This window comes from Canis aureus, chromosome 1 (assembly GCF_053574225.1).
Source record: "Canis aureus isolate CA01 chromosome 1, VMU_Caureus_v.1.0, whole genome shotgun sequence".
NCBI classification, from domain to species: Eukaryota; Metazoa; Chordata; class Mammalia; order Carnivora; family Canidae; genus Canis; species Canis aureus.
Genome location: NC_135611.1, coordinates 5250654 through 5272108, shown reverse-complemented (window position 1 = coordinate 5272108; position 21455 = coordinate 5250654). Strand labels below are relative to the sequence as shown.

The 21455-nt window shown below is 47.9% G+C and overlaps 1 protein-coding gene and 1 long non-coding RNA gene across 3 annotated transcripts in view; one reads left to right on the top strand and one right to left on the bottom strand.

Annotated features, from left to right (window-relative positions):
- The first annotated feature begins 865 nt into the window (after window positions 1-865).
- Window positions 866-21455, top strand: part of CNDP1 (carnosine dipeptidase 1) — a 36178-nt gene continuing 15588 nt past the window's right edge. The window contains exons 1-5 of one of the 2 annotated variants that reach the window (XM_077879295.1): window positions 866-1056; window positions 15142-15267; window positions 18443-18592; window positions 19380-19542; window positions 20252-20340. In XM_077879295.1, coding sequence (XP_077735421.1) covers window positions 1033-1056; window positions 15142-15267; window positions 18443-18592; window positions 19380-19542; window positions 20252-20340 — 552 coding nt within the window. In that variant the 5' untranslated portion in view covers window positions 866-1032. Of the gene's footprint in view, window positions 1057-11186; window positions 11674-15141; window positions 15268-18442; window positions 18593-19379; window positions 19543-20251; window positions 20341-21455 lie in introns of those variants that run through there. The other variant, XM_077879375.1, reaches the window with a different exon arrangement.
- Window positions 14356-21455, bottom strand: part of LOC144302448 (uncharacterized) — a 30480-nt gene continuing 23380 nt past the window's right edge. Inside the window, exon 5 of the long non-coding RNA XR_013369322.1 lies at window positions 14356-19786. This is a non-coding gene — a long non-coding RNA (uncharacterized LOC144302448). The remainder of the gene's footprint in view (window positions 19787-21455) is intronic.

Genomic DNA, 21455 nt, shown 5'->3' with positions numbered 1-21455 from the left:
GGGAGAGATCAGGGGCCACCCTACCCACAGTAATCCTCGGAGATCCAGATTCACCATCTGGGGTGCTTTGAGAGATCTCTCTAGGTGATTTGGAGACAGCCCAAAAATTGTACGTTGAAGTCCTAACTCCCGGTATCTCAGAAGGTGACCGTAGTAGGAAATAGGAACTTTGCAGATGCAATTAATTATGACAAGGCCATTCTGGAGTAGGGCAGGCCCCAACCCAAGATGACCAATGTCCTCACGGAAGGTGGACACTTGGGCACAGACACAGAGGGGGACAAGGGTGTGTGAGGATTAAGGCAGAGGTTGGGTGGTGTGTTTGCAAGACAAGGGATGCCAACCAGCCAGCAACCAGCAGAAGGCGAAGAGAGGGAGGCCCAGAGAAGGCTCCCTTTCACAGCCCTTAGAAGGAACCGGTCCCGCCCGACACCTTCATCTCCTGCTTCCAGCCTCCTGAACTTCCAGCACCAGGTTTCTGTTGTTTCAGGCCCCAGTCTGCGGGATGTCCTTGCAGCAGCCTGAGCAGGGCTCATGAGGCTGACATAGCTCACGTGCAGCATCGGTCACCGGGGCCTGCGACAACAGAGCACAGGCTCTGCCACCTGTTCAAGGTAACAGGCTGTGCTCCTGTGGCCTTGGGCACGTACGCTTACCTCCTCTCAAGGGTCACCACCCCCCACACATACCCAGTGAAGCACCTGTTATGTCACCCACGGCCTGAGCCACCCCGATGGCCTTCAGGAACATCAGATGACTTCCGGACCACTACCTCATCCCATCATCTGTGCATACGAGATGCATTGTTTCTTCCTCTGCCTTCCAACTGAATGAATATCTGAAGCATCTTTGTTTTCCCAATGTGAATAGGTCTACTATACCAGCCCTGTCCTCCTCCCGGGGGCAGGAATGGAAGCACAGACCAGCAGTTTGCAGAGAGACAGCTAAGGTGGCCAGCTGAAGGCCTCTATGAGACCTTCTCTTCCCCTTTGAGGTCCAGGGAATTCCTAAGGGCCACAGAACTCCAGCCCAATGGATCCCAAACTTGGAAGAATGGTGAGTAGCCCCTCCCACACTCAGAGGCTGAGAGACCAGACACTAGACTAGACTTCGTTTGCCTAGGGAGCGTGTGTGCTGTAGCAGTATGCCAGGTCAGCAGAGCGGATGCTCGTGTGGCCCTTGAGATGCACCACTGGAAACGTTCTTAGGTGCTCGCTGTCTCCTCTGAGGGAGGTGGTCTTTGGAAGAATTTCCAGTAGCTTATGCAGTGCCTGGCATGTGGTTGTGCCCGGTGAGTGCTGGAGCCAGGTGTGGCCTCGGATGAGCCCCCAGAGCCTGCTCCAGGTGGGACAAGCTAGGACAGATGACAGGGTGCTTCTCCATACTCATTTTTTCTTCCTCAAAAGGTAATATTCATAATAAAACCACAGAGCAGAAACTCTAGCTATTGAATGCAGAAGGTGAGGTATCACTTAGAAGAAGATAGAAGGTGTGGAGGCTCCTACACATTCAGGTGCAATTTGCTGCCTTTCTCACTAAACCCTGAACTCTCCCCCGGCCCCCAACGTTCATGTGCATAGTTTTGGAGTAGGGGCCCAGGAATCTGCAGTTTAAGTGTGTTATTCAATTAGTTTTAGTAACACACTTAGTTTTAAGTGTGTTATTCAATGAGTTTAGTTTTACATACTAAAACTCACAGATACACAGATATACATCACCGCGTTGATTTTAGGAAATTTTCATGACCTTGTGAAAGAAATCTTGTACCCTTAACGTTGACTTCCCTATTCCCTGATCCCTACCTCTGGCCCTGAGGAAGCTTCATCTGCTTGGATCTCTTTTAGGGCTCCCTATGGTGCAGGCAGTCAGCTACTTATCAAGAAGCATTTCTGAGGGGACAAAAATAAAAGTTTATGATCAGAACAAACTCCAAACTCTGTTTTTGAGTCTAGAGGGCGATCAGTTGAGAAGATTTTTCTGGATGTTAGGTTTGGAGCATCTTTATTTATTTTTTTTTTTAAGATTTTATTCATGCATTCATGAGAGACACAGAGAGAGAAGAGAGAGAGGCAGGGACACAGGCAGAGGGAGAAGCAGGCCCCATGCAAGGAGCTCAACGTGGAACTCGACCCCAGGACTCCAGGATCACACCCTGGGCCAAAGGCAGGTGCCAAACAGCTGAGCCACCCAGGGATCCCCTTGGATGCATCTTTAAATGGTGCAGTAGGTGTGATTCTGATGAATTCCGGCTTTGCAATTGGAGTGATGCTGGTGGTGGCGCCGGGTGTTCTAGTGAACTTCTTGCATGGCTCATGTAGCAGCAGGCAGGAAATGGTGCCCGCACATGAACCACTGAGATGATTTCTCTGAAGTTTGTAGTGCTTTGGGGAAAAGGGAAGTAGTTCTAGTCCTTAGTGATTGTAAGTCAGAAGGGTGGAAGAAAAATGTGAATATTCATATGGAGAGTTGTAGCCAGTTATTGGAGGAAACAAAAAGAATCTGGGACCCAGTCTGGTCTATAGGTGAATAACAAAACCTCAGGGACGGTGACTAGGGCTAGGACCTGATAACAGGGGCGCTACAGTTCTTCACCGAAACATGCTATTGTCTTCACCGCCACCTCCATTTCTATCAGACATAAACACAGTAGGATTTATTTGTTGCTAACGTAAGTCTACTCGCATTACACTGGACCTGGGCATTTACCTAAGTGCAGCAAGAGTAGCCATTGGTTGTATAGGTTCTTTTTAAGTCTGCTTTGCCAGAACTTTCAATAAAGAATCTCTGATTAGACTTTTAAAGTCTCTCTAGAAAAAAAAAAAAAATAAAGTCTCTCTAGACCAGGAACTCAAGCCAAGGACTTGCCACCATTCTTCTCCTGCAGTACCTACAGATTTGGGTGAATGCCTCTCTTCTTGAGGCTCCCCAATATATATATTTTAACTAATTATTTGTTATTGAATTATAATTAACATACAGTGTTATTTTCAAGTACAAAACGTAATGATTCAGCAAGCCTAGACATTACTCAGTGCTCACTGCAATAGCAAAGTCACCAAAAAAATGTTATTACTGTAGTATTGACTCTATTTCCTAGGCTGTACTTTGTATCTGTCAGTTATTTATTTTGTAACTGGTTTGTACCTCCTAATCCCTTTTATCTATTTCACCCATCCCCCACCTCCTTCTGGCAACTGCTATTTAAGAGTCTGTTTTAACTGTAACCCTGTAAGCAAGGGACCAGGCTGGTTTTGTGGGGGCTTTACTGGTTTGATAAAATCAACTTTAGTTCCTTTAAACTGGTCATATCTGATTCTATGCACATCATTCTCAAATATGACAATCCAATCAAGACCTTGGCAATTAATGTTTTAAATTATATTCTCTCAAAGGAAGAAAGATTCCTATTTAGTAAATGCATTTGCCTATACACACACACACACACACACACACACACACGCACACACATGAATTATATTGCCATGAAAATAAGAGCGCTCAATAAGAATTTACAAATTCTGGAGGGATCAGGCAGGGAGAAAAGCATAAATATTTCAATTCTGTTTACAGAAATGATTTATCAGATTACTATAAGTTAAAGATAGTTTAGGAAAAGAAAAGGGAAAAGGGTTTCCTTAATCCTAAAGGAACCGGCAATACTTCAAACAAAAAGTTTTTTAAAAAATGATAATCATCCTCAACAGTTCGCTTAGTCCCCTATAGTTAACTTTTTGTTTTGCTCGATTCTGGTTAGAAGTTTTGTGACCACATCAGCTCTTTCTTTTTCTGGAAATCCTTGCTCAGCCCAGTGGCAGGGTCACGGAGCTTTTCTAGTGATGCCAGCATGGAGCATTCTTGCTGCAGCTGATTACAGATATTCTGGGAAAAGAATCAGAATGAGGCAGTAATGCTAATGACAAAGACAGAAAAATAACCATGGTTAAAGATGTATTGAAAGTTCATTTTGAAATGATGGAATTGACCAAGAAATTTGTTTATTTCCGAGGCACACAGCATTTAAAAATAAACATTGGGATTATGATGGATTATAAGTACAGTAAAAACATGGACAGATTTCTAGAAATTTTATAGAGTATTTTAAATACTTATATTAGTAACCATACAAATATAACCTAAAGAAGGTTAAACATCACTTCTGTTTGATAATGCTTTTTTATTTTTAAGATTTTATTTATTTATTCATGAGACACAAAGAGAAAGAGAGAGAGGCAGAGACACAGGCAGAGGGAGAAGCAGGCTCCATGCAGGGAGCCTCATGTGGGATCGATTCCGGGACCCCAAGATCAGGCCCTGGGCTGAATGCGGCTCTAAACCACTGAGCCACCCGGGCTGCCCTTGTTCATGCTTTTTATGTAATTTAACATATCAGATAGGCCTAATTATACAAAGTTTAATATCACTCTCAAATCTTTGAGATTTTTCCAGGGACCCTCTTAAAAAGCCCAAAACTAGTTATAGGTCAAAAAGACTTCATTTAGAATTTGACTTTTGGAAGTTGTCAAAAACATCCAAAGGTTTAAAACTCAGTTAAATATTATCAAAGGTCACTGTGAAGTAATACTTGATTATCTATTTAACCAGAGTGATAACTTCAAATTTTCAAGGGCAAATCAGAAAGTTGCATAGTTTGGAAAAAGATAATAACCCCCCAAACTTTAGTTCTTTTAATACTGAGAAGATTCGACTTTCTTAAGTAACCAAGGACCTGATTAAGCAACATAAAGAACAGGAGGTTATTTTAATAAGGCACATAATCTTTATTTTCTGGGCAGATTAGTCAACATGTGAAAAACAGTCTTTTACAATAATCCAAAAAAGTAATGTCCTTTTAATAGAGGAAGATTATTAAATTCTAGTGTTACATAGGCACCACTATACTGTTGATATGGAAGCTCTTTTAGAAAAACTTGTAATAAATTCATTTAATTTTCACCAGTTTCACCACACAACATAAGATTTTCTTTTTTTTCCCCCAACTTTTGATACTTGTTTCATTTCTATTTTTTATTCTCCTGGTTTTTAGATTTTGAAACAACCTTTAGATAACCCCTAACTAGGACAAAATCACTCTTCTTTGAGTAAGAACATATCTTCACACCTTATATACTTTTTCTTATCAAAAGCACACCTTACTTTCCTTGTGTATTTTGTAAACAGAGTTTATTTCTTTACCCTAGTTATTCTTAGCAGTTTCACTTATATGCATGGATTAGAATTCTTAACCCTTGTAACTTTGATAGCTAGTGAACATGAGGAGGTAAGCAGTTGTGAGCTGGTTGTTACATGCATATTCTGTAGTAAATTAGCAACTTTATAAATACATCATCATAATTTCTACAGGCCTGCGCTTCCTCACAGTACAATTTATTTTCAATGTAGCAAAGGAATATGTTTACCAATACATTCATATACCTTATCTCTCTGTAATAAGAAGCCAAAAGTAGATAAACTCATATTTAAAACATGTTTATAAATTGTATCAGTATCAGTATTTTATCTTATTTAGAAATGGTCTGGATATTTAATGAGTATACATAATTTAACTTAGTATAAGATTTTGGGAACTTTTGAAGCAGATGTATTTTTAAAACCTAAGCACCGTGTGGGTTTACCTGGGAGGAGAATGGAGGTAGGATGTGCCAGTCCTCTTGGACTCTCAGGGCACCCACACAGAGCTCCTGCCTAAAGGGGCAGGCAGGTGGAGAGCCTGGACCAGCTGTTGTAGTCTCACTAATTCGGGGCAGATAAGAAATGCTGCAGCAGGAGCAAGTGAGCCCCACTGCACCCCTCCCAGCCCTGTGCACAGAACAATAGGCAATTCCCATACACTGGGTGCAAGGGACTCGTCCCCAAAGCACCTCTCCTTGCTGGCCCCTGTAATTCCTCAAGTGCCCCATATCTCAACTGCTCTTTCAAGTGATTACAATCCTCCCCATTCAGAAGTGCTCTTGTTGGAACAGAGGCACCTTTTCTGTCTATGCTTGATGCCCCTGAGAAGAACCACACTCAGCTTCGGCAGCCACTGGCACACAAAGTTGGGGATGCTGTTCCCTGTCTACCTCTGAAGGAATGGGGTACAGAACACCCTGAGGGAGTGAGGAGCTTGTGAAAGGAAAGAAGCCAGAGGGAGTGTGCACAGGTGGAACCTCCCAAGGATTGTAGGATGATGAGCAACCCCAGCACCCCGGGCTCCCGGAGTCGCCATACTGACATTGTGGGTGGCATCCTGTTACCTAACTGCACACCCTGTACTGTGTGCAGTCAACGGTCTCTGCAGGAGCACTGGGTGGGGCAGTGACCTAGAGCCCCGACCCTACTGACCTAGCCCTTGGTTTAGATCCTGGACTCACAGTGCTGGGCCCACAGTTATTACTCTATCCCCTGTCCTGGTCTTGGAGGCTGTGGGTATCTGGGACATGGACGTTTATGTCTTTTAAGGCACAGTAATTGCAGCTCACAGCCTTTCAGGGAGTTCTTCTTCATGCTAATCCTGCCCAACCCCTGGACTTGGGAAAGTGTGCAGTGAGGCATGTTTCCTGTGTGTCTGTGTGTGGACACTGCTCACTGAGGCTTGCACTGGGCCAGACTGGGGAGCCCTTGCCTTTCAGGAGGCAATCACTGTAGGGACTTCTGATCAAGATTCATTGAGTTCACTCTTGAACTCTCCCATCCACTCCAAATACCCCAATTACATGTGCTCTAAATTTTTAATTAAAAACACATAGACTCAGGGGCATCCCAGGTGGCTCAGTGGTTTAGCACCGCCTTCAGCCCAGGGCATGATCTTGGAGACTCTGGATCAAGTCCCACGTTGGGCTCCTAGCATGGAGCCTGCTTCTCCCTCTGCCTGTGTCTCTGCCTCTCTCTCTTTCTCTCTCTCTCTCTCTCTCTCTCTGTATCTCTCATGAATAAATAAAATCTTAAAAAAAAAAAAAACACATAGACTCAGAAACACAATAAATATCCCTACTGAACAAAAACAGAACCAAACCTACAGAGGTGATCTGGGGCTGAAGCTGCTGCTTTGTGGGACTTTGGGTCCGAAACAGGCCATGGCCTCTGGAAATGAGACTCCCACAGAGTCATAGGACCAATAGTGCCCCACACAGAGGGCAGCCAGGACCACTGCCATTGCAGAAACCGAGGGACTGGTGGGTCTCCCTGCTGGTGACACATCCCAGCCTCACTGCACAGTTTGGGAACGCTAAGCCACCAGCTTAAAACCTGATCCTGGACCAGGGGTCCTGAAGTGCCAGGTGGAGGCAACCTCATCAGTCCTAGGCAGAAATAATCATGAAGGAGAATAAAACAGCTGTCATTCATGTAGAGTCTTCAGGTGAAGATCCCAAAGAATATAAATTCACAGTAAGAAAGCCCACAAATTAACTGAGAAGCGAGTTTATATCCTCTGAAACGCAAATAGAACATGTTTAAAATGGATGCAAATGATGTATGTTTAAATTCAAGAGATTGGTGATCGCATGTAGAAGACCCATATGAGCCAGGAACAGACAGATATGAAACACAACCAGTTGGAAGTCCTGAAAATGGAAATTAGTAATTGGAAAAACTCTATGGTTCAGGTAAATGCATAACTGGCCACAAAAAGGGACTAATGAGTAGTCTTCAATTTGCTAAAGGATGCTGAGGATTGAGCAAGACATGGAAATATGTCTGACACATCACAGTGAGGCCGAGAACACTGAGGAGTAAGAGAAAATCCAAAATCCCTTCGGGGAGGAGAGGCGCAGGCAGTCGGCAGCGATGATCCCCCTGCATGAGAGGTGCTGGTTGTAGATGCCCCGGCACCCAGAGGGCCTCCCCATTCAGCTGCAGCAGATGGTGTGCACTGTGCGGGCACAGAACTGGGGGTTGCGAGGCTGTGGATTATGGACAAGGAAGGAGGGCCTCATGCAGAACGATGAGCAAATCCACTGGTGGGTTTTCAGGAAAACTTGGAGACTCTTGAGATTGCTGGGAGGGAATGAAATCAGCCCAAACTTGTATTTACACTTCCCTTGTTTATGCCACAGCTGAAATGGTCTTATCAGTGGACAGGTTTTGCTTTTTTTCCATGCGGTGTTGAGATAGTAGTGGCGTCAGTGAAAGTCTCAGTATCCTTCAGATCTGTGCCTGTAATTGCTCCCTCAGTGCTGGCTGGGGTCTTATTCTGTGACAGGCACGCGGGGATATGGAGATAAGGGAGGCAAAGATCCCGGCCCTTATACAACTTATGTCCAAGCAAGTCAGATCATTATTAAGTGAACACAGAACAGAGTAGGAGATCATGAGAAAATAAAGAGCAGGTTGTACTGGGTCAAAATGCATGTCCTCCTGGAACCTCCAAATGGGACCTTATTTGCAAGTGGGGTGTTTGCAGATGTAATCAGTTAAAATGGGGTCCTACTGGAGTGGGGTGGACCCTAGAGCCACTGTCAGTGTCCCTCTGAGAAGAGAGAGGGCACAGAGACACACCCAGATGGAGGCGGGTGGAGCTGGGGTGCAGATCAGAGCCTTGCAGCTGTGAGTCGGGACACCCCCCCAGGATGGGGAGCTGGGCCTCCAGTTTGGAGAGCTGGGGTTCCCCCAGGATGAACTAGGGACACCCAGGATGGGGAGCCAAGGTCTCCCCAGGATGGTGAACCGGGCCCCCCGGGATGATGAGCTGAGCCCCCGGGATGATGAGCTGAGGATGGTGAACTGGGCTCCCCAGGATGGCAGCTAGCCCCACTCTCTCACAGCTCACTCGCTCCTGGAGAAGAGGCAAGGAAGGCCTCCCCTAGAGCCCTCTGAGGGAGCGTGGTCCAACTTCCCACTGCAGAGCTGTGAGAGGATCCGCTCTGCGGCTCTGAGCCACCCCGTCAATGGCACTTGTTCCAGTAGCCCTAGGGAACTAATATACAGGGCTCCCCTTGTTCCTGAACTTTCTTTTTTTTTTTTTGAAATAAATTTTATTATTTTATTTTTTTAATAAATTTAATTTTTATTGGTGTTCAATTTACCAACATACAGAATAACCCCCAGTGCCCGTCACCCATTCACCCTCACCTCCCGCCCTCCTCCCCTTCTACCACCCCTAGTTCGTTTCCCAGAGTTAGCAGTCTTTACGTTCTGTCTCCCTTTCTGATATTTCGCACACATTTCTTCTCCCTTCCTTCTATTCCCTTTCACTATTATTTATATTCCCCAAATGAATGAGAACATACACTGTTTGTCCTTCTCCGATTGACTTACTTCACTCAGCATAATACCCTCCAGGTCCACCCACGTGGAAGCAAATGGTGGGTATTTGTCGTTTCCAATGCCTGAGCAATATTCCATTGTCTACATAAACCACATCTTCTTTATCCATTCATCTTTCGATGGACACCGAGGCTCCTTCCACAGTTTGGCTATCGTGGCCATTGCTGCTAGAAACATCAGGGTGCAGGTGTCCCGGCGTTTCACTGCATCTGTATCTTTGGGGTAAATCCCCAGCAGTGCAATTGCTGGGTCGTAGGGCAGGTCTATTTTTAACTCTTTGAGGAACCTCCACACAGTTTTCCAGAGTGGCTGCACCAGTTCCCATTCCCACCAACAGTGTAAGAGGGTTCCCTTTTCTCCGCATCCTCTCCAACATTTGTGGTTTCCTGCCTTGTTAATTTGCCCCATTCTCACTGGTATGAGGTGGGATCTCATCGTGGTTTTGATTTGTATTTCCCTGATGGCAAGTGACCATTTTCTCATGTGCGTGTTGGCCAAGTCTATGTCTTCCTCTGTGAGATTTCACCATACACAAAGATAAACTCAAAATGGATGAAGGATCTAAATGTGAGACAAGATTCCATCAAAATCCTAGAGGAGAACACAGGCAACACCCTTTTTGAACTCGGCCACAGTAACTTCTTGCAAGATACATCCACGAAGGCAAAAGAAACAAAAGCAAAAATGAACTATTGGGACTTCATCAAGATAAGAAGCTTTTGCACAGCAAAGGATACAGTCAACAAAACTCAAAGACAACCTACAGAATGGGAGAAGATATTTGCAAATGACGTATCAGATAAAGGGCTAGTTTCCAAGATCTATAAAGAACTTATTAAACTCAACACCAAAGAAACAAACAATCCAATCATGAAATGGGCAAAAGACCTGAACTTTCATTTGTCGTACTATGTGTTGGGCACCACAGGCCACCTGCAGACGCCTGATGCGTTCGGGGGGCCAGGCCTGGAACCTGCGCGCTGCCCTGGGCTCCGGTCCTGAAGACGAGGAAAGCCTGTGCTTTGAAGTCAAAGCAAGTTCTCTGTGAGCTCCAGGCTGACATTCAGGAGTATGGAGGCGACTAGAGGTTTCTGGACAAACTGCCCAGCAACTCCCGACACCCTGAGCACCTCGCTCGCTCTCCCCGGTCAGCCCCGCTTCTGGGCCTGGTCTGGGTCTCCCTCCTCCGCCCCCCCCGCCCCCCGCCCCGGGCCTTCCGGGTGCTTCTCTGTTAAGCTGCCGCCAGCACCCCGATTTCTGTCGTGCCCTGAGATCCGTCAGTCACCCTGCAGGTGCTTCCATTCATCCTGTTAACCCTCGTAGAAAAGTCGGTCAGGTGAGCTTCAACGGGAGAACCCTGGCCCCCGTCTACGCACAGCCCGGAGGCCCGGAGACACAAAGTTGGCCTGGGAGCGGGCGGGCAGGACCACTGATGCTTTGGGACCTGCCCCCCCAGACTGAAGGCCGAACCCAGTCTGGGTGCAGAACCAGGGGCAGTCTGGCCTCTGAGGAGCCCCCATCCAGCTCCTGCCGTGATGCTGCTGTCGGGGCTGGTGCCCCTCAGGTGTGACCTGGGGTACCTGCACACCGTGGGAGGCAGTAGGGCCTCTCCCCCCTCCCCTCCCACCTCTGCTCCCAGCCTGCCTGGGCCCTGCTTGCGGGTGCTGGGAGGGAGCGCCCTGCCAGGGGTCAGCAGGCTGTGGAAGTGCCGCGGAGCAGGACCCTCTGTGCGGGTGTTTGGGCCGGGACCGCCCGACTGTGGGGAATACAATGGCCCCAAGAGTCTCTTCTGTCGCAGGCGGACAATGCCTGCTTTCTCCTTCCCTGAGGCCTACGTGGGGCGCAGACCAGAGGGAGGGAGAGAACCTTGCAGTCCCCAACAGCTCGGTCATGGGACCAGCGGTCTCAGGCCCAGGATGGAGCACTGTGTGCAGAGCCCAGGGCAGAGGAGGGCCCGATGCCGTGCAGGACCTCGGGCCTGGGCCTCCGGAGGGCGTACGGGTGGGCCTGTGCCGCCTGCACCCTGTGACCGCACCCAGCTCCCCCTCCATCCCCTGGCTTCTGGCCGTCTCTGCTGGAGAAACTGACGGCTTTGGGACTTTCCAGGGAGTTCTGCTCTTTGCAAGCCTCTCCTTCACTCAGGCTCCCTGTGAAAGCCACGCCCCGGGCTTGCTCGTTCTTCCAGACTCATTGCCAGAGCTCGTTAATCTCTACAGGATCACCGGGTTCAGTTGAGCACCTGCAGGGGAATTAACAAGACTCCGGAAAAGCCTGGGTTTGGGTTTGGGATTTTATTTTGAACCCTGTCATGGTGAAATAAAGTAGGTGAATCCTAACAAATTCATCTAAGCAGCCACCGGGCAGAGCAAGTGCTGTAGGACTGTGACACAGGCCTTCCCAGGAGACTAGGTGAGTAGAATTCTCGGTGTGCACGTCCACCCTGGCCTTGAAGTTTCTTACAGGCCAAAAAGGGTTTGGTGGATGGGGAGGAAGCTGGGGCACCAGCCTGGGGCAGGAGGGCAGTAGGGAGGCTCTGAGGAGGTGGCGCTGGATTGGGGCTGGGGGGTGCTTTACATCGCAGACCTGGGCATGACATCGATAAATCTTAAGAGGTCAAGTGTTTAAAAATAAGATTTAGCACAGGGACACTTGGGAGTTTGTTCCAGATCAAAGAACGACCAGCTGGAGTTAGCAGAAGCCTGTGGAGAGAGCAAGGTTTCCTCTGGGCTGCCCCTAGCCTGGGGTTGGGCAACCTGCTTCCCCAAGAAAACAGGTTCTGCCTCCATGACCCCATGCTTCACCTTCCTGTTCCCTGGCAACCTTCTAAATCTTCAGGATTTTGTTGGGTGATTAGTTCAAGATCAAGTGTGACTATAACACATGGAGACAAACAGGAAGGAAAAGGGACATGAAGGACTCTGGAGCGGGGCAGACATGCCGCCCGGGGTCCCACCCCGGATCCAAGGGCTGGTGCACAGAGTAAGTGCCCGTGGGCCTGATGGCGAAGGACAGCAGTGCTCCGTCCCTGCATCCCTGCATCCGTCTGCCATGCAGGGATGGGGGAGTGCGGAGTGACGTGTGTGCAAGCCCCTGCTCGCACATGGCCAGGGAGCAGTCTTTCTGGAAGCTCAGTCCTCAGCCTGAGAAGGGAGGTGGTTCCCACAGAGACTGGAAAGATCCTGGGTCCTTGAAGTCACCCTTTACCTTCTTTGCCCGTGGCGCCTTCTTCTCTAAATTCCTCCTTTTATTTTTCATCAGAGAGGAGCATCCAGCAAGTTTTCATGAAAATTCAATGAATGAATAATAAAAGTTCAAGTGTTAATTTAGGTGTATCAGCTGTGAAAAAAAATAGCCTACTCCACTTCAAAGGGCTTTTCGCGGGTGCCCAGAGCTCCATCTTCCTGCCACTGTGGGTCAGAGGACTCATTTCCTCAGAATTTATTTGTAACCTTTGGCTTCTGGCTCTGCAGCCACAGAGCTGAGCTGGATCCAGCTGCACTCCTACCAGAACGCAAGGCAAAGGGATCCCGCTCAGGGAGGCCCACTGGCACCATCTACTGGGCCAACTGCTTCATCTGTTCCTGAAGGAGCACAGCTCCGGCTCCTTTTATCGCATTTTTACCTGCTGCTTCACTTCCTCTGTGGACAGGGCTTCGATGTATGACTGCTATTTTTGTACCAACTGCATTGCACTAGAACTCACAGGCCGTACTGTTCACCCATTTCAAGTGTGCACTTCTAACGCCTTTTAGGATATCAAATTGTGTGGCCTCTGCCACAATTTCAGAACATTCCAGAAAGAACCCCCTGCCCACCAGCCCTCACTCCTCCCAGCAGCCCTAGGCAACCAGCAAGGCGCTCTCCGTCTCAGGATTTGCCTCTTTTGGACACTTCACATCCACGGACTAGTGCATCTGTGGTATCTTGTGTCTGGTTTCCTTCACTGCGTGCGGTGTGTTAAAGGTTCTTTGGTGTCGTGCATGTGTCACTCCTTCGTCAGTTTTCATGGCTGAGCAATATTCCCTCGCGTGCAGACACCACATCTTGTTTATGCACTCCTCCATGGGCGCTCGCTTGCACGAGCTCTACCTCTTGGCTGCCACGAAGAACTCTGCCCCAGGTCATCCTGGACAAGTTCCTGTATGGCCCACATGTCGTCACTTCTCTTGAGCGTGTACCTAGGAGTCGAACTGCAGGGTCATACGGTGACTGTGTGTAAGCATTCGAGGGCCCGGCAGCCTGGCTTCCACAGCAGTGCCTCAGTTTACATCCTCCCCATCGGTGCAGGAAGGGGGCACTCCCTTCACATCCCCACCTATGCTTGTTCTTATCTCACTTCTTGATTTTAACTGATGCTGGCTCATGTGTATGAAGTGATTTTCACCTCCCTGATGCCTAATGATGTTAAGCATCTTTTCATGTGCTTGTTGGCCGTTGGTATATTTTCTTTGGAGAAATGTCTGTTCAAATCCTTTGCCCATTTTTAAACTGGGTTAGTGTGTATTTTATTAGGGAGCTGCAGTTTCTTGTGCTGTCGACACAAGTCCTCACCTTGACCCTGCTCATGCCCAGAACCAGAGGCCAAGAGGAAATCGTCTGAAATGGTTCTGTTGTAAAAATGTGCAAAAAACCCAGAAGGAAGAGCTGGGTGGGAAGAAGAAAATTAGTGTAGCTCTGACCTTGCTCGGCCTACCCTCATCTGGACCTAATTTTTCTGCTCTGGGCCCAGCCTGAAGCCTACTGTGGGGATGGAGGGATGGCTGGGAAGTGGCCAAAGGGGAGGGCAGAGGGGGGAGGCTGGGGTCTCAGGCACGTCCCATGTTTACAGGCAAGGTAAGGAAGGGCCGCTCAGAGACAGAAGCAGAGGGGCCAGAAGGATTTGCAGGAAGACCAGAGAGATGGGCTGAGGTTCCCAGGCAGAGAGAGTGGCTAACAGTATCTAAGTGATTGCTAGGGCCTCTGTGTCATTTATCACAGCATGGCTTATGAGTTTCTTTTGAACGTCCTCTACCCTCAGGAGCGGACGGGAGAAACCCACAATAATACCACACAAGATTGTAGAGAGTCCTTATTTATTTATTTGAAAGAGAGAGAAAGAAAAAAACCGGGGCCAGGAAGAACGGAGGGAGAGGGAGAGATAACCTTGAAGCAGACACCTTGCTGAGCACACAGCAAGCCATGGGGCTTGATCCCAGGATCCAGAGATCACTATTGGAGCTGAAATCAACAGTTGGCCACTTAACCGACTTAGCCACCCAGGTGCCCCCAAATATTTTTTTTTCCTAATAAACTGGTTGATCATACAAAAAAGTTTTATTTTGTTTTGAACTGCTTCACACTAATCTCTCTTATTGCCCTTACCACCTAGGGTATAGAGTGCCGACTTCTCTTCTCAGGAAGAGAGCCAGTAGGAAAGATTGCATGGCAGGGAAAACCTAAAAGAGAAACTTGGTGCTAAAAGACAAACTTGTTTACTTGATTCCTGTCTTATTGAAATTATTTTTATTTTTAAGATTTTATTTATGTATTCATGAGAGAGGCAGAGACACAGGCAGAGGGGGAAGCAGGCTCCCTGCAGGGAACCCGGCATGGAACTTGATCCCAGGACCCCGGGCTCCCACCCTGAGCTGAAGGCAGATGCTCAACCACTCAGCCCCCCAGGCATCCCTTATTGAAATTCTTAAGCATTGAAAATGAAGCATTTTGGTGGAGATATAGCAAAAAATATATTTCCTGTTCTACTACTTTTGTTATTTTAGTCCAAATGGCTGGAAGCAGCTGTGTCAGATAAAGTAAGCTTTCTTGAAGTATTTGGAAGGTTAGAAGTCCCAAATCTGGTGTTTATTTTTGCTGTCTCTCCCCTGTGGCCCACTCCAGGCATCCTCTCTTCTTGCCTCCCTGCTGCTGCTCGAGGGAGGCATGTTCTCTCCATCCTCACCACCTGCCGGGCTGTTGGAGAAGGTCTTCCAGTACATTGATCTCCACCAGGATGAGTTCGTACAGGTAGGAGAAATGGTACACGCAAAATGCTTGCATGACAGATCCTTTGGGTATCTGGGTAAACGAAGCCTTATTTGCGGGGAGGTGTGGATTTCTTTTCTTTTTTTTTTTTTTTTTTTTTTTTTGCCTGAAAACTTAAGTCCATTTAAAATGCCTGTGGCTCCTCAGTGAGTTAAACGAGTAAATATTTGTCAGATTGAGGGAAGAGATCCTCTGCAGCCTTTCCTCCTAGAGAAGGCCTTCCTAGCGTGTTGGTCAGACTGTCTGAGCAGTGATGATGCCCGAGGAGCCCACACTGGCCCTGGACCGTCCTCAGAACACCCATTCCCCCTCTAGAGGGGCCTTTGCTGAGGTCCCTTCCTGCAAGGCCTGCTGAGACACCGCCCACCCCCAGGACACCCTCCCAGAGCCATTCCACCTGCCTACAGCCAGCTTCAGGTCCAGAGTTCTGCCAAGTTCAATGTCAACGCTGTTAGGTAGCCCTTGCGCAACACACACTTTGTCTCCTCCCTTGTAATCCTCTAACTCACTACATGGCAAACTGCACATGGTGCACATGGTGCACATCCTGGGGGAGAAGAGCTGGAGCCTGAGGGCGAAGACCAAGTGGAGAGGGAGGCTGGGAGCCAAGGGATGGGGGCAGGGAAGGACTGTAGCCACCGTCAGCCTGCAAGTCCCCTTCTCCTCCGCTGACCCTCTTGTCCCCGGGCACATGGTATGTCCACTGCAGCCTGGGGACTGTGTGACATGTCACGGAGTTTTGGACCCTGAGCCCCCATGCCCTGTGTGGCACACAGTTGGTGCTCAGTCTGTGCATACTGGATCAATCAGCCCCTTCTGGCAATATTCATGTGCGGACCACTGAGAAGAGTTCATGTCTCGCGCTCTCACACAGACATGAATGGCCAGGCCGCTGGTCCTACACTTGACCTTCACGGGATCTTTCCTGATACTCCTGGGCATATTTACTTGACATAATGCCTCCTGGGTTCTTGAAGCCCACGTGGGGACTCCACCCGTAGGTTGGAATTAGCAGTGGAGAGGGACAGTGTGCAGTGGAGATGTGTGAATTTGGGTCTTTGAGCCAAAACTCTTCTTTCTGCAACTTCCTCACATGTATCCAATCTGTTACCTTTAGGGATTCCTTGGCAGCATCTGCTCTGTAAATTCCAGCTTAAGAGTGTAAAAATCAGTACTCCTTAGGTTAAATTCATTTCTTCATAATAAAAACAAAAGTGCTACACCCAGCAAAGAGATCAAACTAAAATAAATTGGGGAATCCAAGATCAGTCACCCAAAGTATGTGTGGTTTTGTTTTTTTTTTAAATAGTTATTTATTTATTATTTATGATAGACATAGAGAGAGAGAGAGAGAGAGAGAGAGAGACAGGCAGAGGGAGAAGCAGGCTCCATGCCAGGAGCCTGACGTGGGACTCGATCCCGGGACTCCAGGATTGCGCCCTGGGCCAAAGGCAGGTGCTAAACCGCTGAGCCACCCAGGGATCCCCAGTATGTGTGGTTTTTAATAAAAATGGTGGCTATCCCAATATGAACAACTCAAGCGCCAATAGTGGAATGTGATTGATGATTATTAATCTCCAATATTAGTTGGTGTTTATTGAGTGCCCAGTAGGGGTCAGGCATTGAGCTAAGTCTTATGCACATTGTCTTCCCTAATCCTCGTGGAAAAGAATGCTTGTTTTCTTTGATGGTTCCCCTCACTTTAGTGGCCAGATGTGTGTGTTTCCCACACATCAAGCAACTGTCTAGTTCTCTGGACACCAAAGGGGCACCCCACAGTGCAACTCCCTCTGACACCCCCTGCCTGGTGTGAGCATCACCCTCCTATCCTCAGCGTCAGTGGGGGATGCCAAGTCGCCTGTAGGTAGAGAGGCCCCTGGTTACTTACATATTCCAAATTGGCGCTCCCACGAACCCACTCAGGGCCTGTCATTTGCTACAGCAGCTCTAGAATTCAGGAAAACAATTATGTTTGGAGTTTGTTATGTAATTAAGGACATGATAAAGAGTAGATGTGAGCAGCCTGATGGAGAGGCATGCAAGGCAGGGTCTGGAAGCAGCTTTTGTCCCCCTGGAGTTGGGGCATGCCACCCTCCCAGGCTGCAGTCACCAACCTGGAAGATCTGTGAACCCCATACTTTCCGGGGTGCTTGTGGAAGCTTCATCATGGAGGCAAGATGATTATTAACTAACCTGCAGCTCCTCTTCCCTCCCCAGTGGATGCGGCGGGGGCAGGGAGCCCCCAGCTTCTAATCACAGCTTGGTCTTTCTGGTGAGGCAGCCCCCACCCCGGAGCCCACTAGAACTGCCCCATTAGAACACAATATGCTCCCGTCTCCCAGGAAGTTCCAGGGAGTTAGGAGCTCTGTGTCGGGAACCCAAGACAGAGACTGAATCTCTGAACAAAACATGCTCCTAGCACCCTTATCACATAGGAAGTTAGAGGTCATAGGGGCTCTGGCCAAGAGCTCAGGACAAAGATCAACATGTGTATTTCTTGTCGTGTGACAGTATCACACTCATGGTAGCCTGCAGGTAGAGAGCACGGCCCTCCTCGTGCGTAGGAGGGAGCTGAGGCTACCAGCTTGAACACATGCAAATCCTACACCTCCAACGGGCGGAACCAGGTACAGGAGCCAAGGCCGCCTGCCTGCCTAGCCCTGGGGACACCGCCTCCTGGATTCGGGAGGTGCCAGACCTGCATGCAGAGGATGGTCGGGGGAGCCTGCAGCCCAGCTGAGGCCACTGTGTGGTTCCTAAAGTGAGTTTCGAGGACCAGAGGCCTCCAGGGCACTCGTGGGAGGCCCAGAGTCCTGCACTAGGGGCTGCCAGCCAGCTGCTCCCGGTTCCTAATGAAGCGGAAGTGGTGTGTCCAGCGAGGCACAGGCCCGGGTCCTGGAAGGCAAACTTCGACCCTGCCTGTCCTGCCCTATTCTTCCTTCTTAAGCAGACGTGTCTACCTCTGGTTCTTGACCACAGCAGCCCACCTGGCAGTTACTTTGGAATTACGTGTTTGCCAACTCAGCCTCCAGCACAGGTGGGGAGCGCTGGGCACCTGGTACCTCCTGCCCTCGAGTCACGGCTCGGTGAGGTGTGTCCCACCTAGAGTGGACGCTGACCCCCCTCAGGCAAATCACCTTGTCACCTTTCCTTCCAGACGCTTAAGGAGTGGGTGGCTGTGGAGAGTGACTCGGTCCAGCCCCTGCCCCACCTGAGACAAGAACTCTTCAGGATGATGGCCCTGGCGGCAGAGCAGCTTCGGTGCCTGGGAGCCAGCGTGGACTCCGTGGACTCGGGTTTTCAGCAGGTGCCGGAAGCCCCCTCCCCGCAACGTGCTGTCGTTTCTGTGCATCGGCTGTGCCTTCCCTTGGGCGTGGCAAGACTGGGACCTGCTCCCATCTGATCCTCCACAGAAATGCCCCCATAATCTCGATTCCCAATAGGGCTAAAAAAAAAAATCTTGTCCCAGACAAGTCGGCATTACTGATTTCTTGTGGTGTCGGGGCAGAGGGGCAGGCGAGAGTGGGTGGAGTGGGCGAGCAGAGCCAACCTTTCAGAAAGACCCCCCCCTCTCATGTACTAGCCTCATCCTTCACATGTGGTTTAAATTTCTCCTAAACTGTCCCTCCCTTATGTTCACATGTACCTTTCTCAAAGGATCCAGTCTTTCATCAGAATCCCCGCTTATCGCTGTGTCCCGGTGATAAAGGGCAATCTTTTCATTTAAGCGCCGGTGGTGCCTCCTTCAGCACGGCTGAGTCTCCCCAGTGGCATGTGTTTTCCAGAACCATGTCCATCTAATTTAAGCCACCTAAGTCTGAATTCATATCAAAGAATGTGCTCAATTAAATTTACTGTTTGTCACTATGCATCCAAGGAAGCACTTTACTTTTAATTATCTATTATGTTTTAATTCAGTGTCTCATGGCACCCATTTTAGAGGTAAAGTGGTGATTAAAAGAATTATGTAGGCACGACAAAAACCCAAGGGTAGAAACAGGACTCCTGGTGTCATGTCTGAATTTTCTGGGAGAACTAAACAACATTTTTTTTAATGTGATGTTTGGTTGATTTTTTCTTTTTTTATTTTGCAGCTGCCTGATGGTCAGACTCTCCCAATACCTCCCATCATCCTGGCTGAACTGGGGAACGATCCAAAGAAACCCACTGTGTGCTTCTATGGCCATTTGGATGTGCAGCCTGCTAGACGGGAAGATGGGTGGCTCACAGACCCTTACACACTGACAGAGGTGGATGGTCAGTGGTGCATCAGTGCTGGGTTCTTTGCAGATAAGGGACTCCCCACAAGGCTTAGGTATTGAAGATGTGACTCCTGTCCCCAGCTCCAGGACTTACCCTGTTTCTTGTTAAGAATGAACAGAATACTACCCGTTTCACAGTCCACCAGCTGTCCAATGAGGCTGGCTTTGTTCTCATTTGTGAGAGGCCTATGCATACTTGATGCATGCCCCTGGGCGAATTGACTCCCATGATGGCAGTCCTTGGGAGGAAGAAGTTGTCTAGGTCACACATTTTCCTTTTTTAAAATACTAAATGTAATTATGTTTTTTTAAAGAAAAGAAGAAGAAAGGTTAATGGAGATACACTCATACCCTTTTTTTCATTCTTCCACTAATTATAAAATCTTGAAATGAGAGAGGCTATGTTACATGACATCCTGCAATAAATCCTCAGGTCTGTTTCAACGAACTTGGATAAAATAACTAATTCCTGGTAAGGCCAAAGGGATATGCATATTTCAAATTAGTTTATATTATCTGATTAGCTGATGGCCATACTGTTTGTACATAAGAAATCAGACTTTGTGACCTTGGAGCAAGATTTGTGCCTGGAAAAATAGGAAGCACTATTAAAATGATTTCCATAAAACAACCTTTGTTTTTAACTCACTCAACTTGGCAGAGGTATCTGTGCTTTTCTAAAAATTCTTCCCTCATTTTTAAAGGAAAACTTTATGGACGAGGAGCAACAGACAACAAAGGCCCTGTTTTAGCATGGATTAATGCTGTGAGCACCTTCAGAGCCCTGGAGGAGGTAGGGAACCAGCCATGTTTGGGAAGGGATGATGTCAACAACAGTGACTGTGAGGAGAATGATGATAATGACGATGTTGGTAGTGAAGGTGATGATGATGACAGTGATGACAATGATGATGGTGACAATAAAAGTGATGGATAATGACGATGGTATTGACAATGGAGGTGAGGATGATGATGATGACAATGACAATATGAAGGATGATGATGTCGGCAATGATAATGATGGTGATGAGGACAAAAACCATAATGATGATGATGATGTTGACAATGATGGTGAGGGCAGTGGTGACAACAACAATGATGATGGTGATAATTATGACAGTGATGATGAGGACAATGACAATCATGACAGTGATGATGACTAGGATGATGAGAATGACAACAATGTCAATGAAGGTGATGACAATGACTATGATGGCAATCATGGTGATCATAATGACAGTGAAGGTGATGGCAATGACAATGATGATGATGACAACGATGAAGATGACGACAACTTCCTTCTCTCCTTCTATTCCTCCTCCCTCCCTCCTCTCTCTCCATTTCTTCCCTTCCTTCCTTCCTTCCTTCCTTCCTTCCTTCCTTCCTTCCTTCCTTCCAAGGAAGCAAGCAATATTTATAAGAAAGTTCCCATATAAAGGCCAAAATCTGCTTTGCTTTTTAACTTTCCACTCTGAAATGTACATAATCACAAACAAAGCATAAGAAATGTTCACTGCTGTCAGACAAATCAGTTGATCTCTCTGAGCCTCATTAACCTAATCTGTGAACTAGGAATAGTTATTTCTGCCTCAGGAACCTGGCATGGAGTAGGTAAGGTAACACATAGAGGAACCCCAGTGCCTGTGAGTGCGAGGCTCTTTATGTGGGTGGGCTTCTTCTTTTCTGGTGCCCACTGTTCTTCCATCTTCCCCTCTTCTCCTGTGTTGCTAACTGAGCACTTGAATACACCTCACACCACTGGGTTAGTTAACCAAGAGGCAGACACTTATTAATACCCATATTGCATAGATAGGGAGGTGAGTGGCCAAGAGGTAAAATGACTTGTACCAGGTCCCTTGTATGTCAGTGACAGAGAAGACACCAAAACTGAGGCCTGGCAGTTGGTCT